The 11,797-nt window shown below is 44.2% G+C and overlaps 1 protein-coding gene and 2 non-coding genes across 5 annotated transcripts; 1 reads left to right on the forward strand and 2 right to left on the reverse strand.

Annotated features, from left to right (window-relative positions):
- The first annotated feature begins 752 nt into the window (after nucleotides 1–752).
- Nucleotides 753–9,768, forward strand: LOC110527369 (SLAIN motif-containing protein 1). 3 transcript variants are annotated; one of them, XM_036982698.1, is made up of 9 exons: nucleotides 754–1,376; nucleotides 2,206–2,363; nucleotides 4,546–4,677; nucleotides 5,137–5,244; nucleotides 6,009–6,158; nucleotides 6,625–7,005; nucleotides 7,851–8,003; nucleotides 8,211–8,499; nucleotides 8,611–9,768. In XM_036982698.1, the coding sequence occupies exons 1-9, from the start codon at nucleotides 961–963 to the stop codon at nucleotides 8,684–8,686; spliced, it is 1,863 nt and encodes a 620-aa protein (XP_036838593.1). In that variant the 5' UTR covers nucleotides 754–960; the 3' UTR covers nucleotides 8,687–9,768. The 3 variants fall into 3 exon arrangements, with proteins under 3 accessions (XP_036838594.1, XP_036838593.1, XP_021464272.2); XM_021608597.2 differs by having other exon boundaries at nucleotides 756–1,376; nucleotides 2,230–2,363; XM_036982699.1 differs by lacking the exon at nucleotides 5,137–5,244 and having other exon boundaries at nucleotides 753–1,376.
- A 440-nt stretch (nucleotides 9,769–10,208) lies between these two features.
- Nucleotides 10,209–10,280, reverse strand: trnae-uuc. The gene has a single exon. It is a non-coding gene; the product is annotated as a tRNA-Glu (tRNA).
- A 1,253-nt stretch (nucleotides 10,281–11,533) lies between these two features.
- Nucleotides 11,534–11,605, reverse strand: trnae-uuc. The gene has a single exon. It is a non-coding gene; the product is annotated as a tRNA-Glu (tRNA).
- Nucleotides 11,606–11,797: the final 192 nt, after the last annotated feature.

The following is an 11,797-nucleotide window of genomic DNA, read 5'->3' on the forward strand; positions in this document are numbered from 1 at the left end:
TTTTATTCCATATAAAAAAATAAATGGCCAGTAACGTTACAGCTGCACTTTAACCAGGCGCTGTCCACTGTCATGGGGTGCTGAAAGTCCACGTTAGGGATTCTGCCTTAGTCGCTGTCCATGGTGCTGAAACCTGCGGTGCAGATTCTGTATTTTTATTTCGTGCCTTCAGAACTTTCACTCCTGCGTTAAATTGGAAAAAGTTACCACAGTACCATCATTTGCCGTCTCAATTTACACCACAGGATGGCGATAAATGGGCATAAAATGCCCTGGTTTAACCTGGGGAGTGTTCAAGATGCATGGGCGCTCTGAGCATGCGGTTGTAGAATATGTACAGTGGCTGGTGAAATTATTATTCAATTCAATAGATCTTTATGTGTATATCAATGAAGTCAACTGTGTATGTTTGTAGATAAAATATTAATGGTTTAGCCAATATTTTGTGTTATCAAAAGGTAGGCTATGATCAAATAATATATTTTCACTTCCGACGTAATCTCTCATTCTCTATTTTAATAAACATATTTGAAACAAAAATGTTGCATCTTCTTTAGGCACATTTTCACAGAGCACAGTGGCCGTCTGCTCCTTCTTTACGGACAAAGACAATGTGTTGTGCATTGTCTTTGTGGTCAAACAAATAATTGTCACTTATCAATGTGACAACTGTGAAGTTTGAGGAGAAAACGCTTGCACGCACCTGTCCTGAAATCACTAATTAGGCAACAGTTCCCGCGGTGGATTCAGCACTTTGGGGGTGGAGACAGTCTGTAGCACGCCACCATCCCTTATTGGGTGACATCTGAAAGCTCTAGTCCTGATGGGCACTAGAGCAAGCGAGATACAACCCATACCCAAATCACAGTGTGGGCAACGGGTGAGCTGAGACTGAGTGTAGTTTACCCCGTCCACCATTTAATAAAAAATATATATCGGGTATTTGTACTTTTCCATCCAATGGATGCAGCAGTGATGAACTCCCAGATAATGACGGATGTCAACGGCAACAGCAATGCCGCGAACGCCGAACTGGAGGTGAAAAAGCTCCAAGAGCTGGTTCGGAAATTGGAGCGGCAAAATGAGCAATTGAGGACGCGGGCGAACGGTTGCACTGGCAACCCCCACATTCTACCTCCCTCTCCGGCCTACATGGCCGGGAGCTACTGCATACCTAGTCCGTTACCGACGCTACTGTGCCAGTCTTCCTTGGAGTCATTTTTCCCGTTGGACGAACCGTTCGAATATTTACATTCGCATTATGTGGATACTGCTCTCGACACGGAGGCTGATTATATGGAACGTACGGTTCTGGATGAGGTGGACATTCTGGACCTAGATGCTCTATTCTCTATTGAAGACTCTGAAGCTACCTGGTAACTATTTTACAATATCCAATGGTTTGTATAATGTAGTTGACAGGTGGCAAATTTAATCTGACAGATTTCTTTGAAACTTGCAGTCCTTATTGCATATGACAATTGATCTGTCATATACGATGGTGATGCAGTGTTCTGTTTATTTTATAGGATATGTGACTGTTACTCTGGTATGGAATATAATGGTGTACCTGGAAATGAGACTCCAATCCTAGTAGGACTGATATACGACAACAAAGCCACACCTTCAAGGACAAATTGGACAGAAATATGGAGCGGACACTTGTTCCAATATTATTCGATTTTTCATTAGCAAACACAAAACATCGATGTGTTGCAGTTATCATAGTCAACGATTATGATTGAGCAGACGGCCACTGTGCCCTGTGAAAATGTGCCTGTTGAAATGGAGGCTAGACCGCATCAGTCTGAGACATGTCGACTTGGGGGTGGACGACTGGACACAAGAAGTGCTATAATTTTAGTGGTAAAACGTATGCATAAGAATACCCGCTGATAAAAGGTGACATTATACTTGTGACTCAATCTTTATTATGTCAAATCCATTATAGTGCCCAAAACCAATTTTGGACTGCAGTCAGAATTGGCTGCTCCACACTATGCGCCACGGTTTGCACTTGGTTGGCTACAATCAATATGATTATATTCTCAGGTCCTAAGTGAGGTTGTGGCTTGATGTACATTTTTGGGATCATAGTAAAACTGGAAAACGTATCCCTGATCTGAAACCAGTATTCCCTGTAGGCCCATAAGGGTTGATATGGGACTATAGTGCAGTAAAATCCTCTTCATTCCTCCTCTTCTGGCTCTCATCCGGTCTTCCCTGCAGGCTGTATGTGTCAGCCAAGGCCCGGCTGTGGGGGGAGAGCCCTGTTACCCCCCTCCAGTGGAGCAGACAGGTCCTGGACAGCCCCAGAACAGAGGTGGAGTCGGCCCGCTCACTGTGCCTCAGGTTGGACCAAGGTATGAGGAGGGGTGGAAACTAGGGACCGAAAAGGGTGGATAGATGGATGGCTATATAATAGACCATAGGTTTCTATCAACCTGACAAAAAGTTTAGTTTTCAAAGACTTCCTTTCAACAGATGGTTATGATTCTACTGTGTGTGTGGGTACATGGAGGTGAGGGGGGAGGCTAGCACTGTGATGCCTTGAGCTCAGTGTGAAACAGGTCCTCAAGTCTCAGGATTATGTAACCAGCCAACTCCAGACTATTTTGGACTCTGAGATAAAAGTACAGCACCTTGCCAGACAGTCACTAGTCACACACAGCACCGGCTACATTAAACTACACACAGCACCAGCTACATTAAACTACACACAGTACTGGTATCATTAAACTACGCACGGTGGTCACGCACAAGCGGAGTCACTCCTGAAAAGACAGCCGTATACCAACCTACAGACCCACACATTCACACCATGGTTATGACAGTGAGGACATTCATTTCACCTGGTTAGGTGATGGAGATCACATTCTAATTCACAGCATCTACCTGAAGAAGGGTTGCAGTAGAGAGGTGACCGGGTCGAATGAGAGGCCCTGAAGTGAAGGTGTGAGTGGCCAACTGGGAATTTAGCGGTAACGTCAGGGTTAATGCCTCTACTCCTGAGACATTTTATGGTGTCTAATGACCACTGAGAGTGGACCTTGGGTTCATGTCTGAGAGGAAGCTGTGGTGTGAAACAGTGAATAGATGTGACGTCTCCCACGGTCTTTGCTGAAGGTACTGTATTAATACGGCTCTAGTCCTCTAAGCTCTTAATGAGAGGTGAAGCACTGGCCGCAACTGTCTGTGTGCGTCACTTTCAACAACTTAGAGTAAACACACACGTCAGCTTAATTGTATTTCTTTTTACTATTATATATTTGAAATGTATCAAATGTTTTTGCATATTAGATCCTATTTAACTTGGCCTTCAAATTATATACTTGTCATGCAACAGCTTATCGTTGCATCAGTGAAGCTGCTATTTATTTATTTTTTATTTAACCAGGCAAGTCAGTTACGAACAATTGTTATTTACAATGACGGCCGAGGAACAGTGGGTTAACTGGTCTAGGAACAGTGGGTTAACTGGTCTAGGAACAGTGGGTTAACTGGTCTAGGAACAGTGGGTTAACTGCCTTGTTCAGGGGCAGAACAACAGATTGTTATCTTTTCAGCTCAGGGATTCGATCTAGCAACCTTTTGGTTACTAGTCCAACGCTCTAACCACTAGGCTACCTGCCGCCATTTCATCAGTGAACTACAGGTAACCGTCAAAATAAAGGGAACAACAACAAAAAGTGTAATACTTATAAAATATACTTTTATCCCTCATACTAGTGTTTCCTTTATTTTGGCAGTTACCTGTATTTTACTACAATATATTGCTGTAAGGATCTATACTAGAAGCCTGTATATTAATTCCACAGTAGCTGTAACTGCAGGAAAAGCCTTCCACTGCTTTCACACTTGACCTACTATCTGCCTGTTGCTACGTTCACAGGGCCTCCCTCAGCAACCAGAGGGGTAACCATGGTTACCGTGTTTACATGAAAGGCACCTCGCCTCAATGCTGCTAAGTGGTTTATATTCTCAGTGACAGGTATAACATAACCCCACTCTATCTGGTGCAGGGATATAAGCAGCGCTGTGTTCAGCAGCTCACAGTCGAACCACCACACAGAGAGATGATTTGCTTTCTCAGCTCTGCAACATTTATTTATCATTCTCCTCTCTCTTTGTTCTTTTGATCCACCACATCTCCTCTAGATAGATTTCTGTAAATATGCTAAGCGGGTGTTTATTCCTGTAGGTCTCCTCTATGAATATATTTCAGAAGGTGTGTGTGGTCGCTGCTCCGTCCCTGGTCCTGGCCCGTGCTGAATGGGTGTGTTGAGCAGTGTGTGTGTGAGGTTGTGAATGCAGCTTTGTCTCCTGGGCATTGGACAGCAGATGTGTTCCTTGGCTGCTACTGAATAGTGGTTCTGTGACTGTCACAGCAATGTGACGCGCTGGGTGTGAGGTAAACAACCGCTTCACACTGCTGACCTCTGTTCCTTGTGAGGGGCCCGGAAAGCACTGACAGCTGTGTGTGTTTTGGGGGTGGTCCGATAGAGTATGACATTGCCTTTTCCCCTCCCTCCCTCCCATGCGTAGTCCATAGGTGGCGGGGGGTCTTCTCCAGCCACTCTTCCCCTGCCCTCCCCCTGAGACGTGTAGCTGGAGTGTCCCCCCTCAGTGCCTCGTTCTCCAGGTCCTGCTCCACCCCTCCGCCCGCTGACAGACCTGGTAAATACACACACAGATTACTATGTGACATGGGTACATATTGCCATAATGTTGCCATAATGTTACCATAATATTACCATATGACATTAGTTGAACTAGAGGTTTTTCAACCTTGCAACCTGATCAGGAGAAACTCTTGCCCCTATTGAGCAGGAAACCTCTGCGCCCTATTGAGCAGAATCAGGGCCATATTGAGCAGAAAAATCCTGGGCCGTGTTGAGCAGAAACTCAACACTCCTGATCAGTTCACCAGGCGAGGAAAACCCCTGGTTCTTAGACATGAGGGCTACTCCATCCATGATTACTTCTTAAACATGGTATTTCACAATTGAAATAAATACCACAGTCTCTTCATTGGAATAGTTTTATTTTTTTCTCCATTGAAACAACTCTCCATGATTCTCTCTCTCTCCCCCTTATCCTGTCTCTGTCCCCTCCCTTTCTTTCTCCCTCCATCAGCCTCATTCTCCTCACCCCTCCATCCTCTCCTCCACCTGTCACTGACTCCTGTAGGGACGGCTGAGAGAATTCCCACATTCCTCCCAGCCAATCACTCAGCCAATCGCAGTAAGCCTCGTTCGCTCCCCCGCTGGCTCACGTTGTCTCAGTCTCTGTCATGTCAAGGTTTGCGTCTCAATAGTCTGTTTGAAAGAGCTTCCTCTCCTTGTCTCCTCTCCTTCGTTCCTGCTGATGTTAGACATATGGACTGGTGAAATACCTTAAGTTTCACCTTCTGGCTGTCTTGTCAGATCAGAATAGAGGTGGACACAAGAAGAGAGGAGAGGAAGCCGTTATAGACTATTGAGAAGCCCCCAAGGTCATCATTCATCATTTGTCACGGCAAGAGAAGGAGTGTTTCAGTGTGTGTTCAGTTTCTGCTACTTCAGGTGTTTGCCATGCGAAGTTCAACAGTGCGATGGTGAGGAGACAGACTTGAGTGGAATAGTCCCTTTGGTGAAGGAAGCGCCACATGTCACACAGCTAGGTCGAGCCTGTGAGATCTGGTTGGCGGCCATAATGGAAAATGGCCATGGGGGCTTGGAGTGGCCATAAACACAATATGGCCTTTTCTAGCTTTGTCTGTGATTTGTGGTGCTTCTGGTGCTTCTATCACCAAAGGCACAATTCCATGACGTGGCCTCCCCACTAACAGTGACTCGGCAATGTTTCTTAAAGGGAGAGTGATGTTTTTTTGCTACCAGTGTGCCTCTATCTAAACTAATCTTGCTTTTCATCTGGTCAGTTTTCTTTGTGTTCATTGTTAATGTAAAATCTCTGCAATGTAATTTGTCTGTGATCTGACCTCTGAACTGTGTTGTTGTGTGCTGAAGGCCGCAGCCTCCGGCGGTTCCTCCTCAGCCCCCAGTCTTCCATGGACAGTGAGCTCAGTGCCTCCGAGCTGGAGGATGACTCCATCACGCAGGGATACAAGCTGCAGGACCTTGTTGACGTCCAGGTCATGGCTCGTCTGCAGGAGGACAGTGAGTCCCTCACCCTTTATTAAAAACTGTTGTCGTCACATAGTTATGACTATATATTGTTTTATATAGTAAGAGGTGAGTTTTCCCCCCTTTCTATGTAAAAGTGTGGAAAATGCTTTATAAATCAGAACTATTATTATTATTTATTATTATTATTATTAACTATTGAGCAGGTGACCTGAAAGGGAATAACTCTAGGCCCCAAGGTTAAAGGTAGGGCCCAGAGTTGTTACTGGTCAGTTCAAGTGGTCTTGGATTCCTGGCCATATTCTTGCCCTTTATTGTTCCTCTCTCTCCTTATCTTCCTCTGTCCTTCTCTCCCTTCTAACACTGTAACATGTGATACAAGACCTCAGGCTTCATCCAGGCTTTATTAACCTTAACCTCAGGCGCAGAAGGTGACGACTGATTGTGTGCGCGTGCGTGTTTGTGTGTTTGCGCTTGTCCGTATTTCCCCCTCCTTCAGGTCTTCGTCAGGACTACGCCACCACCCCCACCTCCATCAACCGCCGCAGCGCCAGCTTCTCCTTCCTCTCCCTTCAGCACAACGGCGAGGCTGACCTGGAGGAGGAAGAGGATGAGGAAGAGTACGGGCAGCTACCTCCTCCCCAGCCCCGTCTGACCCGTGTGGGACCAACCCTGCAGCGCGGCCTCTCCCACTCCCACACCTTCTCCAGCATACGGGACTGGAGGAGGAGCACAACCAGCCTCTCCAGCCCCTCCAGCCCTCAGTACCCCTCTGGAGGATTCTCCTATCAGCCCCCACCCCCACCCCCACCCCAGGCCCTGGCCAGCCCCACACTCAGCACCTACACACCCGAACAACAGGGCTTCAGGCCTGGATCAGGTGAGCAGGCCTGGCCCATGCAGGTACTTGGGTTGCGTTCATTAGAGAAAATGGGAGATTTTTGGGGGGGGGGGTAGTTGCACTGGACTCCTCCATTTTGTATGTATGTGTGTGTGTATTCTTCTGTTCGGTATCTATTGGACTCAACCCTGGCCCTCTGTTTAAATTTATGAAATCTCACACTTTCTAATAAGAATTCTTGCTCTGCAAGACTCTCTTCTAATAATGTTTGTGTTTTCTGTGTATTTATGTTCACTATATATTTTGGGGATCACATTTGGAATGCAGATATGAGTACATTTTTCAAACAAGCCTTGTTTTCTTGATGGAACATTTGCATAACAAAGTACAATATTAGTAGGGCTACAAAATAATTGACACACGACATGATGGCCCTCTTATGAAATAGTTATACTAATCTATTTCTAGGTTTGTTTTCAACTTGTCATTGTTTATGTTAATGGAGGAAGAGGTCACCCACTCGTTAGTTACTACCGTAGGTACTTCCCTAGCCTGTTGACTGTACTGGCAGACTACCAGGGATGTGCTCACTGTAAGCCTCTTGAGACACTGACTGTTCCGTAAGCTCTTGGAGGCTATTCTGTTTCTGTTCTGTTAGCTGAACCGGAGAGGGACACTGAATAGAGGGTGGTGAGATTACAGGAGATTTTTCTCTTTGGGGCCTCAACACTGGTGTTCTTCAAGAGAGACTAGTGAGTGGCACATAATTCCTCTTGAAGAGGGCTCTATGTGGAATCTGAAATGATAAAGTCTTAGTCATCTAGCTCTGTGGCCTTGAATTCATACAGGAATATTGTGTGTGTGTGTGTGTACATTCTATATAGATAAGCTGCGGAGGAGCATGCCCAACCTGTTCAGGGCTCCCAGTGTGCCTAGTCCACTGAGCCCAGCCAATCACATCGGCTCTCCCTCCACCCTTCGGAACAGTCTGAGCTTCGACTCGTCCAATGGGCTGGCCAGCAGGCTACAGTCCTCCAGTGAGATACCCTCTTCTTTGTTTTAGCTCTGACCATACACATACTATTAAACTGCAGGGCTTGATTGACTTTCCAGAATTCATCAAATTGAAAATTATCATTCTAAGTAGGTAGTCCATACATTATACAGTACATCTGAGGAAAGCATGAATATTATATCAATCCATTAATCTGTATATGATCTATTGTCAACCCTCTCCCCACTAGTCCCTTCACCCGGTCAGTTGCAGAACAGAGTCCAGAGTGTGGGGAACTTCCAGTCGTTGTCACGGCAACCCCTCAAAGCCACAGCCTACGTCAGCCCCACTGTGAAAGGGCCAGTTACCATGCCGACCTCCACCAGTCTGCAGTCCCTGAGCGGCATCCCCCTCCCCAGTAAACCAGCCGTGGGGGTTGGGGGCACTCCTACGCCCCCCCGGAGCAGTCTGCCCCGCCCCGCCTCCTTTATTGGGACCAGCTCCACACCTCGAAGCAAGATCGCCCAACCCACACGCAGGTAGGCTACTATAGGACACTAGGGGAGCGCCAACAAGCTCAAAACTAGGTTATTGTTGTCTGGGATCATAATTTCCTATTTTTCATCTCAATCTGATCTTCTTTTTCCCAGTTTATTGACGCCTCCTAAGAGCTTGTCCAGCCTGAGTGCCCTACGAGACGGGAGCTGGAGGGATGGCTGCTACTGAGAGAGGCATGAATGGAGAGATGAGATTCAGAGAAGAAGAAGAGATGGCAATGTAGATAGACCCTGCTGGTTGGGGTCACTCACTGCCACACAAAGTCTTCTTGGGGAATTGAGAAGGCAGGTCAACCAAACTATAGGGAATAACAACCTTGTGTAGAACGCCCTCATGATTGGGTATGTGAGGTGTGGTCAGCACTCAGTCAAACATGCATTCTCCACCTGTCCAATTTGGTCTGTGCCAAGGGGAATCCCCCTGTTGATATTTTTATGCACTAACAAGTTTTAACCATGTTATGGTTACATTAACATACTAAAGAAAGAGCTGCCACTTTATGCTAATTAAGCCACATAATTAGTTTTTTTACTTTGGAATTCTGATTAATAAAAGGTGTATTTTCTCTTAATGGAGAGCACCAAATATGCTGCTAAAAAAAGTCTAAATCACTCCCTATTGTCTGGGTGGGTGTATTTGGTCTAATTTTTACATGGCAAGGTATATTTAAAATAAATATTTTATGATTAGTGTAGAGACTAAAGTTAACTTTCAGTGTGCATTGTTGGGATGCTGATCGTATTGATGCAATATTCTTCATGATTTATTTTACATTTTTATTGTGAAGCATATTAACCAAATTTAAAGCTAACGTCTGAATCTGTTTACAAAATGTCTCACCAAGACAGGGAAATGACTTCAAGTTGTGTTTTGGACACTTTTTAAACTATAAAGATTCACTGGTATATCTATGAAATATTTGTAATTGTTGCACTGATTGTACAAGTGTGAATTGAAATGTAATTGATTTTGTTCCTATTATTTGTGATATTGCACTTTTATGGTTAATTATAATTTTGTTGATGAAGAGCACAGGGTAGATGTTTTGTTTTTTGGGATGAAGGATAAAGATCACTTATATTGCATTCTCTGTCTGTTTACTAATTTTTTCACTATTTCAAAAAAAGCAGGTTAGTCTTCATGGTACACCTCACCATCTCTTTCTCCAAAACATTTTTTTGACTGTATTTAATTGAACGACTGTAGTTGTTTTAAAAACTAAAATTAAAGATTTTCAAATTATAAAAAAAGTTATTTGGACCTGATATTCAATTCTGTCTCTAGAGTTAGTAGGCTACTGGTTATTTTCACAGGTGAAGTTCTTACAGTTTCTCTATATATGTCAGATTGATTGTAATTCAGTTTCCGTATCAAATGTCATGTAACGCTTTCTGTTTTAAGCCTATCCCAACCCTTACCTTAACATTTCACCGTTAATGCCTAACCTCAAAAATGCGGAGTTAATGTCTAAGCACTTAGACATTTGACGTTTGAGTAACGTGGATGAACGTGTAATTCTGATCTGAGACTGTGAGCGCTAGTTTCAGCATTACTAGAGTAGCCTACATCGGATAGAGTATTCTATTTTGTCAGTTCGCAATAATTTAACAGGCAAAGCCACAGGCAGTCATATACCTGTATCTATAGGCCTACTGTGCATAACATGTTCAAAGTTTTAATAAAAATGTCGTTCCCATACCGGGAGTCGAACCCGGGCCGCCTGGGTGAAAACCAGGAATCCTAACCGCTAGACCATATGGGAGGTTGGAAAGTAGCAATTTAACAGTCAAATCCATAGGTAAGCTTATTGGTACTGTAGAGTGATATTTCCGAACCCTTGAGGGCCCTAAACAGTACACTTTTCATTATAGTCTTGGTAAACAGGGTTTGGTGATTAATCCGGGGTTACAATACAAATATGTACTGTTGGGGGTATTCGAGAAGTGATGTAAAGGGAGGGCCGAACCAACTCACTCACACACTTAGCAGCTGAGGAGAGAGGAAGAGCTGTAAAATGAGTCGGAAGCATAGTAGCATTTGGATGCATTTTAATATTGTAGACAATGTTAGAGCACAGTGCCGGTTCTACGCACAACCTACGCCGGCATATGCGAACTGTGAAGCTAGCTGTAGCGGAGCTTCGAGAAACTAGCGGGCCTGCTAGTGATTGTGGTGGAGCCAGAACCACCACACGTGGAGCTGTATCCACTCAGTCAAGTAGGCCTACTCCGCGACCCACAGCTACACAATCTTCTATGGACCAGTTTATCTCAAAGTAGCAAACAATGCCAACTATGTTGCAAAACAAGGCCACATTGATATTGCATTGGCTAAAATGATTGCCACAGATTTCCAGCCATATTCGATCATGGAGGACAGAGGTTTTAGAAATTAGAGCTATAGTCTAAATCCAATGTACACAATTCCAAGCAGGAAAACCCTTTCAAAACGTATTAACTCACGTATTCCACAACTTTACGAGAGCACATAGGCTTCAGTGCGGGAAAGAGTCCAAAAAGCTACTGAAGTTTGCCTTACCACTGTCAAAGGTAACCACTTCTTACATGTCGGTTACATGTCACTTCATTGAAGATTTGAAGATACCCACGGCTTACTAAAGTAATGACAGGGAGGCTGCATAGAGAGAGCATAGTGGCCACATCCGTTCCCTCTGAGAGGGTCTTCTTGAAAACGGGACAAATAATTACTGAGAGAAGAAACCGCATCAGGCCCTCGAAAGTGAGGCAACTTTGATACATAAGTATATTTGAGCAATTATACTTACTTTTTGATACTTAAGTACATTTAAAACCAAATACTTTCAGACTTTTAATCAAGTAGTATTTTAGTGGGTGACTTTCACTTTTACTTGAGCCATTTTCTATAAGGTACCTTTACTTTTACTCAAGTATGACAATCGGGTACTTTTTCCACCAATGTGTTCGAGGAGCAGGGTTATTAAAAAACACTACTATAGAGAACATCATGTTCAATGATTTTAAAATAAAATAGTTGTTCCCATACCGGGAGTCGAACCCGGGCCGCCTGGGTGAAAACCAGGAATCCTAACCGCTAGACCATATGGGAGGTCTTGAAAAGTAAAAGGACTATAGACTATTTGTTCCGTCTACTCAGGACGGATGACATATTTATACTTAATTTTGTTATTCGATACATTCTTCTCATATTCGTTATAATAAACTGCGATTAAAACGACACTTTAAAACGATTGTGTTGTCAAAATAATGCCAATAAAAGCGATAACAGTAGCGAGTACAA

The sequence above is a fragment of the Oncorhynchus mykiss genome, chromosome 7, assembly GCF_013265735.2.
Source record: "Oncorhynchus mykiss isolate Arlee chromosome 7, USDA_OmykA_1.1, whole genome shotgun sequence".
In the NCBI taxonomy this organism is placed as follows: domain Eukaryota; kingdom Metazoa; phylum Chordata; class Actinopteri; order Salmoniformes; family Salmonidae; genus Oncorhynchus; species Oncorhynchus mykiss.